The 25,664-nt window shown below is 39.6% G+C and overlaps 2 protein-coding genes across 2 annotated transcripts in view; one reads left to right on the plus strand and one right to left on the minus strand.

Annotated features, from left to right (window-relative positions):
- Nucleotides 1–14,715, plus strand: part of syt6a (synaptotagmin VIa) — a 162,437-nt gene extending 147,722 nt beyond the window's left edge. The window contains exons 4-7 of the mRNA XM_078950224.1: nucleotides 3,606–3,726; nucleotides 6,270–6,441; nucleotides 7,408–7,558; nucleotides 8,808–14,715. Of these exons, the coding sequence (XP_078806350.1) occupies nucleotides 3,606–3,726; nucleotides 6,270–6,441; nucleotides 7,408–7,558; nucleotides 8,808–8,879 (516 nt within the window). The 3' untranslated portion in view covers nucleotides 8,880–14,715. The remainder of the gene's footprint in view (nucleotides 1–3,605; nucleotides 3,727–6,269; nucleotides 6,442–7,407; nucleotides 7,559–8,807) is intronic.
- On the minus strand, nucleotides 14,665–23,789 carry olfml3a (olfactomedin-like 3a). Its single transcript, XM_004070993.5, has 3 exons — nucleotides 23,357–23,789; nucleotides 20,416–20,722; nucleotides 14,665–15,786 (listed from the first exon to the last, which is right to left on the minus strand). The coding sequence occupies exons 1-3, from the start codon at nucleotides 23,465–23,467 to the stop codon at nucleotides 15,002–15,004; spliced, it is 1,203 nt and encodes a 400-aa protein (XP_004071041.1). The 5' UTR covers nucleotides 23,468–23,789; the 3' UTR covers nucleotides 14,665–15,001.
- Between the last annotated feature and the right edge of the window lie 1,875 nt (nucleotides 23,790–25,664).

Consider the following 25,664-nt stretch of genomic DNA (forward strand, 5'->3'; position numbering starts at 1 on the left):
CTCGGTCGCCCGCGGAGAGCTCGGAGATGAACCGCTTCTCCTCCACATTGAAAGGAGCCAGTTAAGGTGGCCCGGGCATCTAGTCCGGACGCTTCCCTGGAGAGGTGTTCCGGGCATGTCCCACTGGGCGGAGGCCCCGGGGAAGACCCAGAACACGTTTGAGAGACTATGTCTGTCGGCTGGCCTGGGAACACCTCAGGGTCCCCCCAGAGGAGCTGGAGGAAGTGGCTGGGGTGAGGGAAGTCTGGGCATCTCTTCTTAGTCTGCTGCCCCCGCGACCCGGTCCCAGATAAGCGGAGGAAGATGGATGGATGGATGGATGGATGGATGGATGGATGGATGGATGGATGGATGGAAGATAGCGGGTTCTTCCCGAGGTCAAAGTTCAACAAAACTTCTGTTGTCGTTGTAGACTCAGCCTGGAGGTGTGTGTGTGTGAAATTTTTTGAAGATTGCTTAACAAAAATTTTCTTTTGCCGTATTGTGCAAAAATGATGGCCAAGATTGCCAAATTTCACTCTCTGCCACAAAGGCCCTGTGGCCATCCATTTTGACTTTAAAACTTCCTTTGGATATCCCCAACATTTAATTTTTTTGGTTGTGTTAGTGGACTCTGAAATATATTTGAGTCCCATAAGAGATTTTGGCTCCATTCTTTTTGTTTTGTTTTTCTTTTGAAGTTTTGGCTCATGTGATGTCATTGTTTTTGGGGAAGGTTTCTTTCACTGTGATCAAAAGTTGTTAGTGTGCACATTTTTCTTTGGAGTTTTTGAGTATGTGGAAGTGGGGCGGGCTTGCTCCATATCAACAGTCCCACCCAAAACTCAGAGTCGAATGAAGTCCTGCTGCTCTGCAGAAACTATGTCCTAGAAATCAACATTTTTTTCAATAGATCAAAAGATGATCGGAGTGGGACCTTAAAATGTCAAAGTGTTGTTTTTGGTATTTACCTCCACATGATCCCCTAACGCATTAAATATTTGAGGGGAAAAAAAAGGGTAGCAGTTGTTTTGTTTTTTTGTTTTTTCATTTTGACTTTCATTCAACCAGGAAGTTTGTTTTTTCTCCTACTGATGTTCCGAAATAAGTAGGAGGAAAGATTATATTTCTCATTTTACATATTTATATTTTACCCTTTTGGATCAATCATTGCATCAATTAGCCAAATTGTGAAACGTTTTATTAAATTACACAGCAACACCCACTTTTTGCTCTCATCACTTGTAACATATCGAAAAACAAAAAAGGTCTTTTAGTTCAAATCCCCATGACTAAAATGTGCCCGAAAGACCAGCTGCAGGACTAAAGCCACTAATACAATCCAACAAGTATTTCCAATGCTGGCTCATATTTTAAAAACGTGCAATAAAATCATAAAATTCCTTTTATTTTAGCTCTGTGCTCGTGTTTATGAAGAAAATGATAATATCTTGCTCTGCCACCACTCCCAGTTCTTCTAACCTAACAGTTGACCTTGGTTAACCTCACAATTTGGCACATTATTGCGTTTTGAACAAGTTCATTAAAGTCTTTTGCTCTTTGTGATCAGATCAATGCTGTGTGTGTGTGTGCTTTGTTTTTTTTAATATTCTGTATGGAAGCCCTGTAATGAATCCATGTTTACAGGTGTTTCTGCCTAAAACTATTTTTCAACAGGAACAATCAGGCTTTTTAACACCCTTCAAACCAAATCCTAAACAGCGGTCCAACCCCAACTGCAGCCGTGTGGGGAGCCCAGACTGTGTGGAGCACAGATAGATGGGATTTGCCAATCTTGGAAGTTCTCAGTGAGCTAATGCAGGCTGATTAGGGCTCAGGGGCTCTATAATACTGTTGACTGGCCTAAGAGCTATCATGGGGCAAATAACAGGACACTCATTCCACCTAAGACTATTAGCATAGACCTTTACGCAAATGTCTGTAAAGAGAAGATAGATCTTACTTAAGCCTTTGAGCTGTTTTTGGTTGTTTTGTTTTTTTGCCGTTTCTTTGAGGAATAAAATGTAAAATAGTAAAACAGGCTAATCTGCTTTTGCTGAATTATTTCTTTTTCTTTTTTTCTTACAAAACATTCTGATAGAAAGCCGTTTTATTTTCTCTTTTAATGTAACTAAATTTCTGAGAAACAGACATTTGTGGAGCAGAATTGAGAATGTGCTTCCATAATTAAGTTGAATATGACATAACATACATATTTGCTTTGCAATACAGAAAGTGGGTTTTACGCCAACCCACATTTTGTGAAATGAGCACACACATGTGCTTCTTTTACAGCTTATGGTCAGAACTGATGCCAACAGAAGGAGTAAACATTTCAAAATCAGTGTTTATAGAACATCTGTGCTCGGGTTCATATCATTTAAGGCCAGATTGGTAGGAAGCCAAACAGCTCTTTTTGATGGACGTGACCAGGTTTTTGGTTAACTGATTTAACGGTTAGCGAAAAGCTAAAGCCGGGATCTATCTGGGTTGGGGGCACAGGGGGCCCCCCCCTTGTCTTAGGCAGTAGCACATAGGGTCTTGCCCAAGGACCCACACTTGATTAAGCTCATTGTCCACCCTGGGAATGCAACTCTAATTTCCTGTGTGCCAGGTGTGGTTCCATAAATACTTCTTTACATTTCCTCAGTAGTTTGCCCTTGAAACAAGATTTTTTTCCTCCTTTACATGTGCTTTTCCTCCTTTTGTAATATCTTTGTTGCTGTTGGTACAGTGGTCAGAATACAAACGTGAGTTTCAGTAGGAGAGCCCAACAAGGACAGCTAAAGGGTCCTAAGTTTGAGAGTATTGCAAATTATAACATGTTCGGGCCAGAAAAATCTATCCTGCCCTTAAAGTTTCTCACTTTTTGCAAAGTAGGAACCAACTTGGAGCATGCGTCAGTGCAGATCAGCAGGGAGTAAGAGGGGCGAGGTGCTCCTAGTTTTAACTCCTCAATGGTTCGTCCATTAGGAACACTATTAACTCCTGCCATCATCATCTACCAAAGGACGTCACCTAAGGTCTCCTATTTGCCTGATGATTTGTTCATCAGAGATTATCTGACCATACCCATGAGCAAACTACCTGCCTTCTCCATTTCTGCTCCTCATTTGTTGTCAAGCTAATTAGCTTGGAGCCCCTTTTTTTTTGTAAAGTGTCAGCAATCGATCACAGCCTGCAACGTGGAAAGTTCAAACCTGGCTGCTTTCTGTCTGTCTCCACTAGTTCTGTCTAATTAATGACAACAAGAAGCAATACAGGACGTATGAAGAGAAGCCTGCTGGTTTCTGTTGTTATGTGTGGAACAATATGCAGGGTTCTCTCTTTGCAAGCTCACTCAGACTCAACTGTGCAAATAATTGATGGATCAGCCTTTGATTTTCTTCAATTTCATGCTGGTGGTTGAAGGGCACCAGAGGTAACCCGGTATCATACTAACTAGTCCTGGCTTCAGTGAACGTCAGGGCTGTGTTGGTGAGAAAAGAGCATTCTGCAAATGAAATACAGGCAGTTGAGAAACAAACAGATCCTCCATTTATCGTCTATGACCTGACTGCCTCTGAGCTTGAGCGCGGCTTCTTTTGTTGTTATTGTTGCCTGTAATTACATGTGTGATCCCGTAGGAGAGCGTCGACCTCGGGGAGATCATGTTCTCGCTTTGCTACCTGCCCACCGCCGGCAGACTCACACTGACCGTCATCAAGTGCAGGAACCTGAAGGCCATGGACATCACCGGATATTCAGGTGCGTTGTTGGGCATTTGTGGCTCCACAGGGACATAATCATCCTTTAACCCCAAAGCTTTAAGGCCATGTCACACAGCCACTATATATATTTTGAGCATATTGCATGGATGAAAATTGATCATGCATGAAAATACGTGAGAAAAGTTGTGGTTTTTGTGAAATTTCATTTTCGTTTTAGTGTTGGTTCCAGATCCCAGAAGGCAGTGATTGGTCTGAGCCTGTCTGAGTTAATGTTTCTATGGCAACCACTCTCACTAATCAGGAGGGATTTAGTTGGAATTCAACACCCCTACAACTTGAAAGTGGGCGGGGAATAATCTGTCAACCAAAGCTTCAAAAGTTCGACCTGAGACCACATGCTTTTATGGAGGCATCTGATTGGCCAATGCCTTCAATAGCTTGCACTACAGAAAAAAAAAATATTTTAAAAAAGATTAGCAGAGCACATGCTAAAAAATAAGGCAGCAGGGCAAGAATGGTTACTATGACAAATATTCTCGATAAAAGTCTATGGGAGTTTGGCGTCTTGGAGCCAACAGGTACTTCCTGTTTTGTGAGGGAGGAGGGGTCACTCAGTCCAGTTCTCATGTACAATCAATATTCAGTTGGAAAGAGATTATAACCCTGTTTCTGTAGAACCAGGACCATTATCTATGGTACTTAGTTTTAAAATATTGTCACTTTCCAATAGGTAAAGGTAGTGTGTTATTATTATAGGCTGCCATTCCACTTTTCTAGCCTTATCCTGAAATTGGGATATCACTTGTAAAATGTGACATTTATGGTGCTTTAAATGCCAGGGTTTAAGCCAGATTCAGATCGAATGTGGAGGTTTTCACAAATTTACGGTGACTCACATCTGAAATCTCCAGGGTTTTGGGGACATTAGCTTCTGTCTATATTTCTTATTCTGTGTTAAGGAGACTGAAATCGCCCAAGAATGTTTTCTTTGTTGCTTATAGATTAAAAGCCTTTTTTTAAAACTTTTTTTAAATTGATCCAAAATGGGAGTGTCGCACGGAGTGATTCATCGGAGGCAGATTGAGACTAAAATCTGCACACAGGAAGCTTTCTATGGCAGCCATAATCTGCTCGTGCGAGGCGATGACTCACTTTTATGTAGGTATTGATGCCAGATCCTTCAGGGTTGCTTCCCTGCAAAAGCACAAACACACACTTGGAGATAAAAAAACAAATTAAAAAAAGCAATGGGAGTTTATTTTCTGTTAAAACAGACACTAAAACCTTAAAAAAAACAATCAATGTGGTGTCAGTTTTGTTTTATTAACTTGAGGAATTTGATGGTACAGAAGGACGGTTTATAAGCTGCACAGTCCTGAACACAGTTTCAGAGCAAAACAGGCTAACAGATTCACGCTAAGCCAGATCCATAAATGTAAAGATGGATTTGATCGCACCATAAATTTCTTTCTCTGGTCTCACTGGACTGGATAAAATTATCTCTTTTCTTGGTTTTCGTAAAAGAGCCTTTCAAAATAAAACCACTTCTCTATGTCTCTTTTTGCAATCAGTTTGATAAAAAAAAAAATAGAAATTGGGGGTATGATATTTAAAGCAGAAACTAGAAAAGAATGCTTTTGGAGTTTTTTTTCTTTTGCAGCTCACTACATTAAAGACTTGACAGAAAAGTCTTTTTTTTAATTAAGATGTTTTTTAAACCCTTCGTTGAAATCCACAGAAGTTTGTAACATCCTCTTTTTCTGAGCTTCAAATAATGAGATATGTTATATAACGGGTGATATGAGTTTTATTCACAACAGAGTTTGTTTAAGATGCAAATATTTGAGATGAGTTTGCAGGGAAAAAAGCACCCCATTTACCTACAGTCTCAAATTTCATTCACACATTTTAACATGGTGTAACTGTGTTATAAATAATTAATTATTACCAAATTTGACGTTCAATACAGAAAGTTGTCGTTTAAAAAAATTTATAACAAAAGACGAGTTTTTCTCACCACAAAATTTTGAAAACGTTATGTTTTTGATTTCACGGACGCAGCTATTTTGAAATGAACAGCAAAGGACATTCTACTGCCCCTAGTGGAATGCTGAAGAACTACAGGGCAGAAAACATGGACCAAGTTATATACAGCGAGTTTTCAAGGAAAGTTTGGATCGTGATAATAAAATAGGGGTCTATGAAATGCATGCATCAAATATCATACGAACTATTATATAGGTTTAAAATTTGTAGTTGAGGTGCTGACACTGTTCTCCGCAATCTTTGCATTTAATATAGGTAATTCTTTGATTCCCTTTGGTTTACAACATTTTTCCTTTTGGTTCTTTTAATTAAGCTATTACTAATAGCTGCACTTGAAGGCGTCTTAAACTTGCAAAGTCCTTGTTGGTGTGTACCTGTACCGTAATCGCACCTCATATGAAGCAGCTTTGAATTTGTTCATTACTGCTGCGGCTTAAAGGCAATCGACAGCCTTTAAACAATTATTTTTATTGTTTTTTTTTTATTGTTGTTGTTAATTTAATTGTTCCTGATTCTTTGTTCTATCAACATCAGACCCCTATGTCAAAGTTTCTCTGATCTGTGATGGGAGGCGTTTGAAAAAGAAGAAGACGAGCATTAAAAAGAACACTCTGAACCCCACCTACAATGAGGCCATCATCTTCGACATCCCTCCGGACAGCATGGACCACGTCAGCCTGCACATCTCTGTCATGGACTATGATTTGTACGTACAAAAACCATTCCGGTTCATTTATTTTGAGGAAAGGGGCAGAACAAAATATTATTTAGGAATAATCCTTGCTATTTTTGGCAAAGCAGTGTGTACTTTGGTACATTTACTAATACATTTTTTTACAGAAACTTAGGCTAGAATATGTTTTATTCAACTGTATATCCCCATTTTAAATGAAAATATGTTCTATTAATTCATTCTGATGTCCAGGTATGATATCATTAATAGGTATTTGCCGCTTAATCTTTAGCTTGATGCGTCAATTTTTGATTCTCATGTTTGCTTCACCTGTATGTCTGTGATACATGAAATCTGTGTTATAAAATTCACCCAGCATGAACGGAAAGATTTACGATCGTTTAAAAATCAGAGACAACATCCTTATTCTGCTACTGTCTTCCCATTTTAGAAGCTATTTGCAGTTCAGTAAATCTGGAGGCCTGAGGCGAATTTGACGACATTTCATGGAGGAAAATTTTTTATGGACTCATAATAAATTCTGGGATAAGTACACATACTCACTGAGCTGTTAGAGAAAGTAATTGGTTGCTTATGAAATACTGAAAAGTACAAATGTGTACTAAGGACTTTCATAAACAGTGAAATAGAATGCTTTCTAATAACAATAAAAGAAAAGAAAAGAAAAGGGAGCAGCTATGACAAAAACTGACAGAATCAAAGTCCACACGTTGAAAGTCAAACTCTACACATTAGTTTACTCAAGGGTATAAAAGTAGCTCAACTTTGAGGTTTAAAGGCCAAGTTCAACACATTTAGTACATTTTAGGAGTAAAAATAAAACAGTTATTCTACATGTTAGACAGGTTAACTGTCTCAGAGTCCTTTAGTCAACAGTCAAGACATCCCCTCACCAGCTCGATCACAAAGGACTGTCATGTATAAGTCCTACGTCACGTTGAATCCGAAGTTTGCTTGTTCGTATGTGTGTTCCCACAGGGTAGGTCACAATGAGATCATCGGTGTGATGCGGGTCGGATGCCAAGCCGAAGGACTCGGCAGGGACCACTGGAATGAAATGCTAGCGTATCCACGGAAGCCCATTGCCCATTGGCATCCCCTAGTGGAGTCCAAGAAATCTGAGAAGGAGGTGCGTTTGAGGATCAACATATCCCGTGTTTGTTGGGATACCTGAACATTTTATGTGTCAAAACATCTCAACCATTTGTGTGATGAGAAAACTGTTGTGGTCCATACCAAACAGGTCCATCTAGCAGTGAGGGGGGCACATCAACACATTAAACTGTTGGTTGAACTGAACACAGACAAGAAACTGTAGCCCCTGGGAAAAAAATATTATGTTTTCGTGGGATTTCAAGACAGTTTTAGGTAAAAAGAAAAAAACTTTAGGGGGTTGAGATAGAAAATTGAGAAGTGATCAGTTTACAGATTTGAACCCCATTCATAAGAGAAACAGCCACAGAAATTTCATTTTTTTTTATTTCTCCTGTTGCTTGCATACCCCTTGTGCAATCTTGTGGGGTCCAGATGACCCCACCCTTACATTACTTGTTATCACTACCATGACAAAGGTGAATAAAGATGAAGAGGATTTCATGTAATCCATAAAGATCACAAATCATTGAAGAACAAAGGTTCAGTGCATTGTCTTGTGTGGAGATGACCCAACTCCCAATGTTAACATACCTTGGATAGCACAAAGGTTTATGTGAAGGTCTGAAACACGCATTTACACGTGTTAACATAGACGTTTCATTGAGAGTGGTTGCTTCATTGCCCAATGGCAGTGTGAACGCAGCTCTACAGGTGGTGTCATTACGCTAATCCAGCAATGTCTAGCGGTGTCTGACTGTGTTTTTCTTACGTCTTACTAACAAGGTTGGAAGTTGCAGCCACATTCGTGTCAGCAGTATCAGACTGTTTTCTTGACAAGTTGGAAAAGAGGTTTGGAGTTACAGCTATTATGAATACGCTAACATGGCTAATATTTCTAACGTTGCTAACAAGTAGCGTGTTACAAACAAGTTGTAGAGTTACTGTGAATGCAGTTAATAAAGTCGGACTGACAGACGGACTCTGACTTTTTTGTCTCACTTTAAGCATCCTATGGTTGGTTTGCCTTATGTATGACATGAGTTTGAAAATAGACCAATCATTGACGATGTTCCTTATATTCCGGAGCGCCTTTTATAAAATATGGTCTTTCATACTGAAACACACAATCCAAGCACTTATTTCTGTATTTTTCTCCCATAATGTCCGACTCATAGCAGCCTTCCCAACAAGTTTCCTTTTAAACATATGTGTGCTCTCTTGGGAAATGGGCTTCGGCGCCGAATGCCAAATGATTCACTGCTTCGTGTTTGTGTGTCCTGCAGTGGAAGGCGAGAACAGCCAGCTTCGACAGCCAGGGCTCCTGCCCCTCACCTCGGCCCCCTGCTAGTCCCTGAGCAGAGCCACCTGTGATCCAGCAGCCCGGTGGGGAGCCGGCCCCCCGCCACCCCCAACACACACACCTCCTGCTGATCCACATCCTGTCTGTGTGACTGAGGAGAAACATAAACCCTCTCTTTTCCCCTCTGTCTCTCTGAAATGCCTCACTTCCTTAAATCTAGTCCCAGAGCACCCCAGAGAACTGGTCCAGGACTCTTCTTTTGTTCTTTAAAAGCAAGGGAGTCGAAATGAAATATGGACGTTGGGACGGCCCAAGTATGCAGACATTTTTTTTTTAAATGAATTTTCCAGCTTAAGATAAAAGGATTTTGTGTCAAATCAGGAGGAAACGAGATGGTTCAGCTTTAAACTATTGGTTCCCTTTGATTTAAAAAAAACAAACAAACTGTTCGATTTATGCCCAAAATGCAGCAGAAGTTGAACCGATGGCAGCTGAGGAATCTGACCAGAAGGAAAAAAGGAAAGGCCCTAAAAAGCCAGATCTTTCAGAAAACCGTTTGTTCCACATGTGATTTTTCAATTTCCTGCAATGACACTGAGTCAAAGGATCTTTCAAATGTTAGATCATGTAAAATGAGGTCAGTTCAATTACTTCAAATGTTCATCATGAAAAAATACTATTTCACCAAGGAGAAATCACCATCGGTACATTTTAAATGTTTTCTCCACTCTCCAGTTTGTACTTGTAGCATATGAAGTAGCAATTTTAAACAGCACAAGTGAAGCATTTTGGGGCTTATTCACATGTAAAGAATAAAAAACACTAAACTGACATGAAAATACAAATGCAAAAAAAAAAAACTTCAAGAAAAGCGAGAAAAGATTTTATAATACACACCCTTACCTCTCTTCCTGTTTGAAGATCGTTTGACTTTTATCCTTGTGTTCCAGAATTACACAAAAAACGTTTCTTTTGAAATGCAGTCTATATGAGCATCTTTGTCTCCTATTCTCTGTTTTTATTTTAAACTTATTATTTTGATTTGTTTAGAGTGCGTGTGAATAGCTTTATGTACAGGCATTTGCTGTATATTTTTTCTTAAAGGTAAAAAAAAATACAAAACTAAATAGATGGAAATATTTTGAATTTATGTAGCCTTGTTGGTGGTTCTGATGAAGATTAATGTACACAGAGATGGTGAATATATCCCTGTTTTTACAGATGCAACTTATTTGGTGTCTATTCTCTCTCTATATCTATATGATTGGCTTTGTGTAAATGTGATGTGTCATAGAAATGTCCCTCAATGTATTTGATCCACAAGCTTTGGTGAACATTTTTTTTGTTGTTGTTTTTTTTTGTTTAGTGGACCCCAAAAAGTAAGGTTTAAGGTAGTTAAAAGAGGCACAGAGCTACAGTTATGTCTTTAATTGTTGTTCTATGATCGATCATTTGTTCTGGTTAAGAAGAAGCAATGCAGTAAATTACTGGTTATTGAAACTATTTTTCCCTTAGGTTGTCAGGAAATGAAATGTACACATAAAGACACAATCTTTGTGAAATTAAAATACATAAAATCTATGTGAGGTTTTCAGAAGAGAACTTTTTCTCATGAATAACATTAGTGAGGGTATGTTCCAGTTTCAGCTCTGAAGCAGGCAGTTAACAGTATTATACGGCAAAGATAGAAAATGACTGCAGGGTAATTATAGTTCACAATTCAAAATGTCTATGTTGCCATCTTTTACCTTTACATAATGACCTGGTCATACGTCATCACATCAATTCTATTGCATTCTTACCGCAATCATGTGGTCTGGTTCAAACAAAGGTTTGCTTCCAACTTCCAACTGTCCGCGATAACTGGGACGAACTTCTGAGTGGCGTTTATACTTTTTAAGCCTGACGTGATTGTCTCCAGCGTTTCAGTGGTTTGGTTTGTCAACATGGACAACATTGGACACATTGAGGAATGTACATGATGATGCAGAGGAGGAAGTGATATGTTCATCCACTAAAAAGAAGCAAGCAAAAAAGACACAAATTCCATTCTCTGGGTCAAGTGATCCATATTTTACAATATAACCAACTGCACTTCAGTCACTTTTGTACGTTAATTGAAAGGTTTGATGATCTTCGTCGTAGAGTACGACCACCTATTACCCACTCACAGGATGCCTGTTTCTCCAGGTGAACAACTTGCGCTGACATTCTGAATACTCACAAATGGGAATTCACAGCAGTGTTGCTGACAGTAATCGTTTAGGAAAAACTGCTATGAACAAAGGATTCCATGAAACGTGCATTGCCATCTGTGAAGCTTTAAAAGATGATTTTGTTTCATTTCCATGCAAAGAGCAGTGGCTCCATCGCTCATTCCAATCGCTCGTAATAAGTACGAGTTAAATAATGTGATTTGCACACGATTGTAATGTTGGGGTAAAATTGCGATCACGAAAGATGTCATCAATTTGTGTAACATTTTGTAAAATTGGGATGATTTCCTTCAATGCGACCCAAAAATAGTAAAATCGCTATGAAGTATAAACCGGGCATAACGGAAGACATGGGTGTAGCTAAACTCTATACTAGCATTAATAATGCCAAACTAATCCCATTGGCTTTTTGCTAACCCTGCTAAATTGTAAATTAATCTCCATAAGAATTACTGACATTTAACTGGGATAGCTTTCAAATAAAATCGTTTTTTAATGACCATTTCATGCTGGCATATTTGCCACACAAGATTTAGTGTTTCCACTTCTTCAGTAAGAAAAGTAGCTATAGGCTAACAGATATTGCTAAAGGACGCTACATGATGCTATCGCCTAACGAGCATCTTAGATCCATTCAGGGAATAACAGTGAAGACAGAGGAGTGACAAAAAGTGAAGAATCACATCTTAACTATATTTAGAACTACAAATAATTTTAATTTTGGGCTCTTTCATTTTTTGTACCATTAAAATTGGCCATCATTTCTCAATTTTAAATTAAAAAATTAATGTGTTAGCCTATTTTGGTCGAGACCACGTGTCATATCCTAATTACATCAGGACTTGCAGCCTCCCCTCCATCCATTTTGAGCCAAATTATCCTACAGTCTTGTACGCTGTCAGATCTAGTGGACCAAATCTATTCCAAGTTCTCCTTTATGTATGATCAGGCTATTACTCTCATTCATATGTGATGTGTGCAGAAGAAAATTATTTTAAAATCCCACACTGTAAATCTGGGTGAAATTTCCTGCAACATCGTTCGTGCATTATTTATTCGGACTTTTAATTTGGCGGGGTGTAGATTTCCTCTCGCTGTGCTGCAGCTGCAGGGGTGGGGGAGCTTACTGACACATTGACCGCTCCAGACGGTTGTGGGATGGGTGGACAAAAATGGTAGGTCAATTGGCGCTATTAAAATTGTCTCTAGACTTTAAAACCTTATGTAGTTACTTCCATGAAGTTGTTTATTGTGAGATTGTAATGATTTTTTTTTTAAATATTTGTTTATGCAGTATTTTTTTTCTTGTGTAACTGAGGATGTCACATTTTTAGATACTCCCTCACAGGGAACCTCGATAATACATTGCCCTGTGACTTGCACACAAGATCTGGTCTCAGCTTCTTGGAAGGTGCCAATCCAGATCTAACACTGTGCACTTGGGATTGGCACATTCAAACTTTGTAAACTGGCCCCATGAGGTAGCAGAAATTTACAGCTCCTGGGAGTCGTCACATCTAAAGCTAAGCACACATCGGGCAATTGACAGGTGTTCAAGAATGCACTATGTCTATAGATATAAATTGCCACCATGTTGGATAAGTGGCATTGGTTTAGTTTTTTATTTTTTGAAAACTAAATGTCAACAGGCTCATTTTAGTGTCGGAGTTCACCAGATAAACCAAATCCTTTTCGTAACTACCAAAATTGAGCCCCTGATTGGTCAAAGTTCGACCTGGTTTAACCCGAAAACAGTTGTGAACTAGATTAGAAATGTGTGAATGCAAGAGTTTTTAACGTGAAAGCTTGAAATACACATGTAAGTGCATTTACAGAGACTTTTTATTGGAAGTGGCCTGTTGAACGTGCCTTGCCAAGGGCGGTGTGTCCGTAACTTTATAGAACCTCACATGTTGCCGCAGTGTTGCTCTGCCGATGAGTTAGCCATACAAGAAGTTAATTTGCCAATTTGGAAAGCTCCTGGTCCGGCAGACTTGGTTTGATGGAGGGAAAATGCCCAAAATCATCTTCATTGATTTTGCTTTCACAGTGTACCCTCAGGATTGGACCAATTGATCTGAACTGATAAGCCCCTTCTCCTTTTCACAAAACCAAATCAACCAACTGGATGCTTGAATATTTCTTTTTCTGTTTCCATAGTTTTTCTCTTTGTTCTGCTGAAAAGATAAACCAGACTTTGTTTGTGTGTGTGCGTGTGTGTGTTTGTGTGTGTGTTTGTCTATTTTTTTGAGCCAGACCAAAGTTCAAAGGAGTTTTCTCACAACTACGAAACAAAGTACCTTGAGAAAACACACTCTAAAGTGGATAAAACAGTCCAGTGGAAGAAACATTTTAAGTGTAAAAGCTTGTCAAATGTTCCTTGAAGTAAATCCCTAGTCTTTTAAAGTTAGATATTATTCAGTAGTTGTAAATGTTACTAATGTTCCCACAATAGTGTAAACAGAGGTACGCTAGCTTACATTCACAGCTTACATTTCACACTCGTGGTTGTGTTAACTAGTTAGATTTCTCAAACTAGGTGACAAAATAGCATTCTGAGTTTCTTTTTTTGCATGTACTTTATTAATGCACAGCTAGAATGCAGTAGATTGGCTTTGGCCGTAGGGACACTATCCATCTCACTTTGGTCTATTCAACAAAAAAGGCTTTGACACTTGTAAAAAACTTCAGAGGAACAAATCAGCTTCTGTTCTTCCCAAACCAGGCTGATGGTTGAATTATTTTGCTTTAAATTTTAATTTTAAGATAAATAAATACAATTAATGTACATGAAAACCACACAAGATATAAAGCAGAAGTCCTGAATTTTCAGGTGATATTTGGTCTAAGTTAGTGAAGTTATTGGTACGTCGTGAAATAAATTTGAGCCAAACATGAGGCCATAAGTAAATGGATTCAGCACTTGCAGACACATCTGTTTTAGCTGTTTCCTGTTGGAGAACCATTTGAGATGACATGGTTGGAATGGGGGAAGCTTCCAGGTTAGCGTCCACACAACAAAGGCATTGGGACTACTAAAAGGGAAGATGGTGGGTGTGTTATTCATGTGTCACAAGATCCCGTCATAGTATCAATGCGCCAAAGTTTGATGATGGAACCCTACAAACGAATACCATAGTTTATTGTACGACATTAACTGGAAGTAGTGATTGAAAAATGTTGTTTTTTTTTCCCTTACCAATAACCTCGTAATTTTTCCGATGGTCCTACTTTTCTGACGTGGTGTGCTTCTAATAGTAGACGGAACCTGTTTGATCAATTTCCTCCATTTATGGACTATTCCTAAACCTTGTAGCTTTGTCTAAAATGTTCATGTTTGTTGATATAAAACTTGTATTCTTCCCAGCTGTTACAATAGCACTGAATTTACAATTTTTTTATTCAACATTTTGTATTTGTAACAACAGAACTATCGGAGAAAAGCAGGTTCAGACAACTGTTATTAAACTGTAGGTTTTCTATCATTATCCAGACAGTTTGATTGGAGTAATTTGTTGTTTTTAAGGTCACTTCAATTGAAAATTGTACTTCAAATGTCCTTTGTTTCTCCAAGTCTTTGTAGTGACATGAAAAAAATGCCTGTTGTTTTTCCTGCCATAGAACTTGTTCTGTAATAAAGGTTTCTTTTCCTTTATTAAACAACTTATGCAAAAATGTCCCCCCCTCCCCTTTTTTTGACAAGTTTTTGGTCATTGCATCACACAGTGGCAACAATGAGAAATACACTCTGTATCATGAATTTCTTACTCAATATATTGGAGATAATGTTGGATTTGTCCAAACTATTTTGCGTTTCTGTCAATCAGTCTCATTCTTGTGAGCGAAAATTTACATTTCCACAAAAATTCAAGTCTGGCAACGTCATTTCTAATCAAATGGTCCTCTTGAAAACCAATGCTGTGTAAATATATTTACAGGCTGTTAAAACAAAAAAGTTTGTTTAAGCTAAGACTTTCCTCTTTGTTGTCAGTCTGTAAATGATTTGATAGCCATCGTCCCAGCCATAAAGTTGCCTCTCCTCGGGGTTGTACTTCAGGCTGGCGTGGGAGCCGTATCTTCGAGGGAAGTACAGTAGAGGGGCCTCCTCGTTGATCACCATGTCGTTCACGTCGAACAGACACTCCACCCTAGAACGGCTGGCCAAGTGGGTGTTGTAAATCACGTAGACCGTCCCGCAGATGACAAAAGCTGCCTCTGCCTTCTCCCTCGGGCACTTGGTGTCCCAGATTTCCTCTATGTCCAGCGTGGAGGCGTCCATCTTTGCGAGGCTGATGTTAGGTTCACTGTCACTGGGAGCAAAAAGAAGCCAGAGACCCTCATCATCTGCTGCAAGGTCTGCGATGGTCTCTGGGTTTAGTTTGTACAGACTGGCGCGGCTTTCCATGGGAAATATGGCGGTGTCTGTAACAGAGCCACTGAACAAATCATATTTTACTATCTGCACATCTGTACCAGAGTCCTGCTTTACATAGTACAAATAGCCGTTATAAACAGCACCACCAGCTCCATTCCACTCCGAGGGGAGCTTGATGCTTTTGCTGTCCGAGACACCTTGGGAGCGAGAAAAATCCCGTACAGAGTCGAACTGGAAGACGGTATCTCCTGATGTGCCATTAAAGACATAAACTTTGGATGACCTTGGATCTCTAGTCCACATGCCTTTTGGGCTGCCCACTCTCTTCAGGATCTTCACTGATCTGATGCTGGAAAAAATGTCTGCACAGTCTTAAGAGGACAAAGAAAAGTAGCAAGAAAAAAGAGGATTAGGCTTACATTCTTACAGGAATATTCATACAAAGAGCTTTCCTACAGCCACTTTTACTCTTCTGAGCTTTTCTTTTTCATTTGTAATAGAACCATTAGAATTAAGGAGCCTTGAAATAAGGATATTCACATTTTTTTACTTAATATAAAATTATGATTATAGGTTTTTCTCAACGCTAAACTGTTTGGTTTTTAGAGCTTCACCAAAGTCTAATCCAGACTATTGTTATTTATTCAGCCAAGATGGTGAAACAGCTTCACATGCTAACAAAACAAGAAGTGTGTATTGGAAAGATTCTGGCAATATGATATCAACCACGATACACTTCACAATACGATACATATCCTGACTTATCCCAAGACAGTACCCAAAAAACAAAAGTTCGGCCGGTTGAACTTTTTCTCGCTTAATCGCAGCAACATGGCCAATCGGGGATAGTGTCGTGTTAGTAGGATCCTTTTCAGAACATGGAAGTACCAACCACTGTAAACATGATCACAAAACAAAGTGTTGTTTGTTTCCAATATTGCTAAATGTAGCCGAACCGGTACTTTTAGAACGGTTTAGGTGCCTGAACGGTGCTTCAAAAAGGAAGAAAAAATTAATTTAAAATCGCTAATTCTTTTCATAAACATGTAACCCTTTAAAGGGTGATATTTAAAAAAGTGTAGGCACTTTAACACAAGACAGTGCTCTGAAGCTTTTTTCTTCAATGATTTGTGATCTTCACTGCTGTCCATGGATTACATGAAATCTTTCCACCTTTATCCACCTTTGTCATGGTAGGGAGAACACTTCAATGTAAGGGTGGGGTCATCTAAGATAGCACAAGGGTTAAGTGGGAGGAAGCAGCGTTACAGGGTCAAGGAGAGCACTTAAATGGGGCTAAGATGATTTATTTCCTTTACAATCTGCACTGTAGCGCTGCATATCCGTTTTCGCACACACGTAGGTAATTCCTTTTAATCGCTACAATGATCTTAAATGATCTTAATTCATGTTTTTGGACCATAAGGCGCACTTGAAAAAGATCAGCTGGTTTAAAATGCATCTTAAGGGGAGCATAAGAGTGTCTGAAAATGAAATGCACCACTGTCAAGTATTTGATGAGTATATTGTGAAGCATCTGTGAGGCTAATGTAAGTTGCACACACTTGTGACATCTGGGTGATGATGTAAACATCTGTATGACCCGCCAGCGTTTCATTTCCTTAACCCTTGGGTGTTGAATAAAGCCTTGTTTCCACTGAGTGGTACGGTCCAGTTAACTCTGGCAAGCATTTCCATTCAGTTTAGCCACGCTTCCACCGAGTGGTTTGTTTTCATGGCGTATGCATGGTGTAGACTGCTTGCATGTCATTGAGTCATTATAGTGCAACAACTAGAAAAACATCAATCCCTCAAGCTCACCCTGTTTCAAAATGTTGCCAAGGGTGGGAAGGAACGTGTGCAGTTCCACTGCAGACCAGGCCCTGCTGTTGTTTGCAGGCAATTTCAATAGAGTTGGATTGAGAGGGTTGCGTCAGGAAGGGCATCCGGCGTAAAAACATTGCCAAGTTAACCATGCGACTCATCCTCGTGGGAGGGTTGTTTCGCTGTGGCGACCCCTGATGGGAGAAGCCGAAAGTGAAAGAAGAAGACACAGGAAACCGCTAAAACTCGAATGCTTACAAACATTGGAAAAGTTAGCATAAATTAGCGCTATATTGGTGCTTTCTAATGTCGTCATCACTTTCCACTAGTTAACGAGTGACTACAGCAGCTCCACCCTAACCGTTCCACTTTTCAAGGGACCTACAACCAATGGGTGCCACCAAGTGGTACGGTTCAGTGTAGTTTAATGCTCAAAATACCATACTGTACCATACCGGACCGCTCAGTGGAAACGAGGCTTAAGTGTTTGCTACAACTTAAAGCTTTTATTATGGCCTGTTGAATAAAACAGTCACAAACACTTTCAATCCACTACCTCGTACAGATTTGCTCATTTTTCGCCTTCAGAAAGCCTTTGTCTAACTTAAAGGGCAGTTGTGACTAAGCCATAATTCTATGTACCCATTTTTGTTACCAACTGAATCAATTAATGTGAAACAAATCAGTAGTAAGCTGTATCGTTTGATGGATTATTGGAACATTATGGCTACTGTAGTCGGGAGCCTGGCAGAGTGATTTATACTGTACTTCAGCGTAATGCTATGATGTGTGTACAAGGACCCCAATGGGCACATGTAAGAACACATGCTTATGAAGTGGCTTTCAAAGCTATCAACGTTAATGATCTATCTGTCTGTCTGTCTGTCCGTCCGTCCGTCCGTCCGTCCGTCCGTCCGTCCGTCCGTCCGTCCGTCCGTTGTCATTTTTCATGTAAGCCAAATTTTAACTCAGTTTTCAATGGATCTTCAGTCCGGAAGTTGAAGGGTTGCCTCTGTGGTTGCACCGAGACAATATCAGTGCAAACTATGAACATTCTAGTCACATTATATGCTCATGTAGTAAAAACTGCAAAAGGTTCCTTACACCTTATCAACACAGCCTGATCGTGAAGCAGGTATTAAATTAATTTACGCTTTCAATTGATCTCGCTGAGCCCAAGGGAAATAAGGGGGGGTGGATAATTACAGGCTCCAGATTGAAGACAGACAAAATCCAGGTGCTAATCTGTTAATTAATTATCGAAATTACATATCAATAAAAATTGATGACAATCAGGTTAAAAAGGTGCATGCTGCTATAAATCCCACTCTGATGAAAATTTTGTTTTTAACATGTTCTTGTGGCATTGAGAAAGATTGTATTTGCCATGTAGAAAATACGGTAGGCGGGCCCAAAGCTCCCTGTTCCGCTCATCCACTTGATGCATCCACCATCCAACTCCAGTCAGCGGATCTAGTGGGCCAGCTTGTTAATTTTATTCTTTTATTGTTTTTATTGTTTCATTGCTTTTATTGTTTCATTGCTTTTATTGTTTCATTGTTTTTATTGTTATTGTATCTTTATTGTATCATATTGTTTGTGATTTTATTTGATTTTATGTTAAAGCACTTTGGTTGCCTCTGCTTTTTCAGTGCTATACAAATAATATGTTGATTGATTGAGGGGCCGACCGACCAATCGATCAATTAGAGAGAATAAGTCCAAGTTGAGAGATATCCAACATTGTTAAGGTTTTTTTAATCGTCTGTAATGACAACAACAGACAATTATATGGTGTTGGATTTCAGCGACATTGTCGGGAAAAGCTACTGGAAGCAAATTGTTTCTTTTTTTTATTAATTAATTAAAAAATGTACAATTTTGGATCAATAAATGTACACAAATTTACAAATTATGGGAGCTAATCTAGTGACAAAAGGGATTGGTGTAAGATTCGCACATGAGGTGTACTGATCGGGTAGCTGTTATAGGTCGGGTAGCAACAGGTAGGTCAGGGGTGTGAGGGGTTTAAGCTAGCGGGAGAGCGTTAAAACAGAGAGCTATCAGCAATGGAAAGGGAAAAGGGGGTCCCCACCACAAGTCAGAGGCAACTTTCTAATAAACTCCTGCTATTCTGCACAGACTATGTCACTGAAATGACACAGGTGTTTTGATTTTGGCCCAAAAAAACGACATAATCATAATTAAAAGACCACTGGGAACACTTTCAAAATAGATCAAAGTGGGACTTTAAAAAAGAAAAAAGGAAGACGAGCAAGGAAAGACTAATTCTTTTAGCCTCACTGTGAATCTCAAGCACTGCATTAGGAGACCTACACTGACCTCTCTCGATACAAAGTGACATTTGTTCTTGTTCGCTAAAACTCTCAATAGTTCTTTGTATTACGGACATGAGCTCACAGAACCCTTAGAGCAGTTTTCTGTCCCTCCTATGTGCAGAGTTCAGACAAACAGAACCGGAGTGGAGGCTGTTTCCTGCACTTCTAGCCTTCCATTTAACAAACACAAGGCAGACTGCTTGTATTTCTAAGCAGAGGCTTCTCAATATTGCCGTATCATTCATGCAACATGTTTTTATTGATTTTTTTATTAAGTTGTCTGATATGAAAAATAAAAATCCATATCTCCTTATTTCCTTTGTGAGATGAATAAACAGATCCAATAGAACGTAATGATCCATCAGCAGCTTCTGGGATTGCTTAAGTACAGAAGTCATGGGTGTGTGCGTGTCCGTGTGTGTCATGCCACACTTAGTGAATTGTTGTAAAAAGGAAGAACTCAAATGTTTTCTGGACGCACTCTGTGGTTTGAGTGGGGTGTAACCTGCCTCATTGCCAGGGGGTCGCATCACATTGTTGGTTTGTGGAGATCGTAATGAAAAAGCTGGGCTTAAACTGGGAGGGGGTGCAGAAATAAATGAAGGCTCCCATCTTCTGGGAAACACAACCACACATAAACTCTGATGGACCCGAAACAGTGCCCTGTTTGTTCCACATTTTCCAGCACCATGACTTTTCCGAAACAATGACTCTGGAAAATGGCTGGCTCACTGGGACATGTAATCTGTTTGATATACACCCATACATCCTGTGAGTGCTGTAGCTTTTGACTGTGGTCACTGTTTGATGGATGTCGTCGTATTTCATTTAGCTCACCAGAGACTCTGGAGTGCAACTGCGTCCAGTCTTCATCCTCCTCTTCCTCTCGCTCCTGTAGCCCCCAGGCCTCCTGCTCCACCACCTTGTCGGCCTGCTTTGCACAGGCTCGTGGAGAAGTCTGGGACTCAACGTACTCCATCTCCCGCTCCACCCGATCCATGCGCTCCGCTGCTCCTTCCAGATCTTTGGCCATCAGGCCGTGTTCCTTCCTCAACCCGTCCATGACCTCGGCCGTTAGCTTTTTAAAGTCCAGCATCTCCGTGTGGTAGTGATGGAACTGGTCGCGCCACAACTGCATGCGGTCCTGGGAGCCAAAGAGAGGAAAACAGGTTTTCTTACATACTGATTTGGTTATTTCTAAACTGACTCACGCATCTCGTGAAGGGACCTGAAAAGTCGTCACATCCCCCACTTTTTTTTAAATTAGGCAAATTTTGAAGTAGCTTTTATGTTTTATCCTGTATGTTAAAAAAACAAAACAAAGATATTGCCCAACAGATTTTGGAACACGTCGCTTAGAGTCAAGAGCTGGGGATTAGTGTTTACCTGTCAATCACAAGGCCACGACCCTATGTGTATTACATTTTAAAGTCAAGCTAAAATAAAACTGGATACGCGACCTTGTACTTTACTGCTATTAAAAGTAGAATGTCTTGCCACAGTGATGAAAAAACTTTATAAAACAGAACTGATTTTATAAATTTAGGTGAATTGGATCTACCGACAAGTGCCTAATAAACTGACATTTTAACAAATCCCTTCAACATCAGTAAGCACAACCAGAATTCCTTCATACAATAAAAACATGATAATTTCACATTCAAACAAGCCACTGGCAATGATAAAGCATGGGAATTCATGAATGTGTGGTACTTTTTCGCATAAAGGTATGTGGTAATAAATAAACTTTTTTTCTCTCTCACTCCCTTTTTTAGCTGTTTAACAAAACTAAGGTGAGCTCTAATAACCCTAATGTATATGTATTTGAAATGAATGCGCATGTTTCAACACCTGTCAGGGTGATTTGTCCCACATCCATGAAAGTGCCAAGATGTTGTATTTGGTCTGGTTGGAGAAAGACAGGGCATCAAAAAAATTGGATTCAGATTGCACTAATACAATCCCAGATATTACCACAGATTTCAGCATTTCACCATAGTGGTACTAATCCATTTGTAATTAAAAAACAAAAAAATCTTGAGCTTACATTTTTTCATGGAATGAACCCCCAAAACGAGCTACAACTTGTGTTTTGTTTAAAGACAGATCCATTTATGTATTAATTAGTGAGGCAATGTTACAGCCAGATGTTTGCAGAGTTGAAGCTCTGTCAATATGAGCCTGTTAGGCTCCATTACCATTCACCACAGACAGCCTTATTCACAGTGAAAGCTCGCTCACTGCCTCTTAATTCTCTCCACAGTAAACAGCGGTGTGTAAAATGCACATTCTAGTCAAATCACAGCATTTTTGTCACCTCAGATGGAAACTATGCTGTGTTTCTCAGACTATTAGATTACACACCAAGAATTAATTATTGTAGGCATCATAACTCCTGCCTCTGTTCCTTTCCACTCAGCCTCGGGTTTCATTTTCTTTCTATGTTTTGTTTGGGCCTCTGAATGAATGGTAATGAAGGTTCAGAGGAAATAAGCCAGATGCCTTGTCGTGTTCATTTTAATACAATATCTGAGTCAGTGTATGTCCACAGACAGTTTTAGAAGCTGTTGTGAAAATATTTGGATAAGTCCATTTGTTGGGTGCTTGTGACAATCTACATATATACAGGAGGTGATATATATAGGGCCAGACAAAGTACAGTTCAAACCACTATTGGACAATTCCACCTGCTAAACACCTGCCCCTAAATGTGCATAAAAATGATCTCTAAAAAACAACAACACCCTTTATGTTAACCTGAGTACTAATAATTAAGTTAAAAAAACTTCTTCTTTTTTTTGTTTTGCCACCAGTACATACTTTTGTTTTCTGTGTAACCTCTCATATTTAGCATAGGAGTCAATAGAACATTGAGCCTTTCTGAAACTAGCCCCTAGTGGTCTCTTGAGTAACTGCAACACTTGGAACTTTCAAATTTAAGTCACGTTTGGCAACAGATGTGGATTTGGTCTCCAACACACATGAACAACAACATTAAATCCTGGTTACTCTTTCTCCCACAACTTTTTTACGCACAAAAAACAAAGCACTTTAAAATTTTAACCCTTTAACACTGCTCACATTGTTTCAACTACCGTAACTTTTCAACCGTTTACGCATTTAACGTAGATCCAGTGGATTCGGAAGTAGTGCAAATGGTAAGGCTTAAGAGTGGTACATTTGAGACACCGGACTCTCAAAAACAAAGTTTCTCTAAGACACTTAAGCCCAAATAAACATCCGTCCATTTGTGCTTTTCATCACCTACTTTATGTGAAAAATTCCCTCTTTTCAAAACTTTTGCTCCTTTTTTCCACCATTTACTTTGATTTGCTGCTTTCCCTGAAATAAAATGTACAAAACTTTCCAAAAATGCAATTGTTTCTTTATGGCATTTTATCATGGCGGAACCTAATTTCTCTTTGGCAGAACATGCTTCCCAGTGAAAATTAATACAACATCAGCAAAGGTTGAGATTGTACTAATTAAAGACACGCCACTCTAAAACACTGAACATACTGTAATGCTGTTGGACAGAAGCTGCTTGTTACACGAGAAGCAGAGCACTGCACGCATCAGCTGATAGTCCCCCCACCCCTTAGGCCCCTGCCAAGTTGATGAGTCTGGCAAAAATTACATTAATTGGTTTGCATTATAAAAACACTACATTTGTATTTTCAAAAAAATAAAAATAAAGAAACAGAATAGATTCATGTTTCAGTGTCACAGAAACTTAAACTGCTGCTCAGTCATTGATTGCAAGTCTTTTACTTCATACCTCAATAGCCAACAATCTGTTCTCCAGATAATCCATTAGCCCCTGGTAGTAATGCTGAGCTCCAATTAAAGTCCAGGCAGTGGAGAGGATGAAAAAACCCAGCACTTTCATTGTTTTCCGATCAGTGGGACTGCTCTGTTTCTTTGTCTGCTCAGATTGATAGGAGAGCCCCCAAGTGTCTCTTTTTCTGTGGGATCCACTACAGAATTGCAAATCCTTGAGTCAAGTGTGCCATGGAGAGCAAACTGTGCAAAAAGGTAGGAAGGACGGAGAAAGTATGAGGCCGCTTTGAGGGTTTCCGATTCTTTGTCTGCTCCCACTTTGCTGGAATGTTTTCACTTACTCTCAGGGAGGAGCCATGTGCCTTTTTTCCCTCTCCATCCGTAAAAACCGTTCCTCTCTGTCAGTGCATGTGTGCCTGTTGCTTAAGTTTGAAGCATAGACTCAATCACATTAGATGACGTCATCACACGCAGTTTGTAATGCAGGAAGTAGTTGAACACATATGTGGGTGACCCCTCTGCATGTAGGTAATCATGCATACAGGTGCCCACGCATGTTGGTGCATCTAGGGCACATGTGTCAAACTCAAGGCCGCGGGCCAAATGTGGCCCTCCATGTCATTCTATGTGGACCGCGAGAGCATAAAAGTTTTTAATTTCTTAAAAGGGCGGCAGTGGCTCAGGCGGTTGAGCGGGTCGTCCAATGATCGAAGGGTCAGCGGTTCGATCTCCACTCCCCCCAGCCACCTGTCGTTGTGTCCTTCGGCAAGACACTTCACCCTCCTTGCCTCCAGTGTGGCTCCACTGGTGTGTGAATGTGTATGTATGATCCCGGTGATGGTCAGAGGGGCCGTAGGCGCGAACTGGCAGCCACGCCTCTGTCAGTCTGCCCCAGGGCAGCTGTGGCTACAATTAGTAGCTACCATCACCAAGTATGAATGAGGAGTGAATGAATAATGGCCACAATGTAAGCGCTTTGAGTGACTTGAAAAGCACAGATAAATCCAATCGATTATTATTATTATTATTATTATTATTAAAATAAAAATTGGCGTGTATTTATTCATATATAGGGGGAATCGGACTTGAAATATCAGATTGGGCAACTATACAATAGGACTTAAACACTGTCAATATAACCTAACCTTAAAGAATCAAATTTAAAAGGATTTATGTTAGAGTAACAAGCAGACATATGTTTTCTATGCAACTGTAATTGTCACTTTAAAAGTTAGAATAAATAAATGAGTTATTTAATATCAAAGAGTAGTAACGTTTATTTTTCATTACATTTAGTTACATGTATAAGTTATATCTGGCCCTTTGAGGACAGCCACTATGCTGATGTGGCCCTCAGTGAAAATGAGTTTGACACCCCTGATCTAGGGAATCATTCATGTAGGTGACCATACATGTAGGTCATTATGAATCTAAGCGGCCATGCATGTCTGTGACAATTCATATCTAGATACCCATGCATCTGGGTGTGGATGTGGATGCTCATGTATATAGATGCATGCATTTAGGTTCATGCATCTAGGTAATGGTGCATGCAGGCGGCCAAATGATGCATGTACGTGAAGACCATACTTCTGGGTGACAATGCACATTGGTGTGTGCCTGCAGATGCCCATGCGTCTGGATGCATGTATCTAGTTACCCATTCATATACATGCATGCATGTATATTCATGCATGCATGTGTTGGGTGCCCACAAGTGAACATACATCCATGTGGGTGCACATATGTTAGGTATGTATGCATTTCCAAAACTTTTTTGCATTTAGTGTCATCTGTATCCAAAAGAATCCAATAAAAATATCATCTTTCTCAGTTTACTTACAAAGCCCAACTTTGAATTATTTCAAAGTAAGTAGTTCTAAGGTAAGAAACAGAAAATCACCCTAAAACGACAACCCTTTTTAAAGCATTAAACATTCCAAACATTCTGGATACATACAAAATAATAAAATCCAGATCATTCCAATATGTCCACATTATCTTGATTAAATTTTAATAACGGCTAACCTACAGATTACGTTGAAAATTTTGGGGTTTTCTGAAATGATGTATCAAAGGGCAACAGATCAAACTGTCACTGTTTAAAGGTGATAAGAAAAGGTCAACATGTAATTTGGACGTGCTTTTTACCCTTGTGCTATCCTAGGCACTTTGACATCGGGAGTTGGGTCATCTAGACCCCATAAGACAGTGCGCTGAACTTTTGACTTCAATGATTTGTGATATTCACTGATGTCCATGGATTACATGAAGTCCTCTCCACCTTTATCCTCTTTTGTCATGGT

The sequence above is a fragment of the Oryzias latipes genome, chromosome 7 (assembly GCF_053564925.1).
Source record: "Oryzias latipes strain Hd-rR chromosome 7, Olatipes_Hd-rR_3.1".
Taxonomy (NCBI): domain Eukaryota; kingdom Metazoa; phylum Chordata; class Actinopteri; order Beloniformes; family Adrianichthyidae; genus Oryzias; species Oryzias latipes.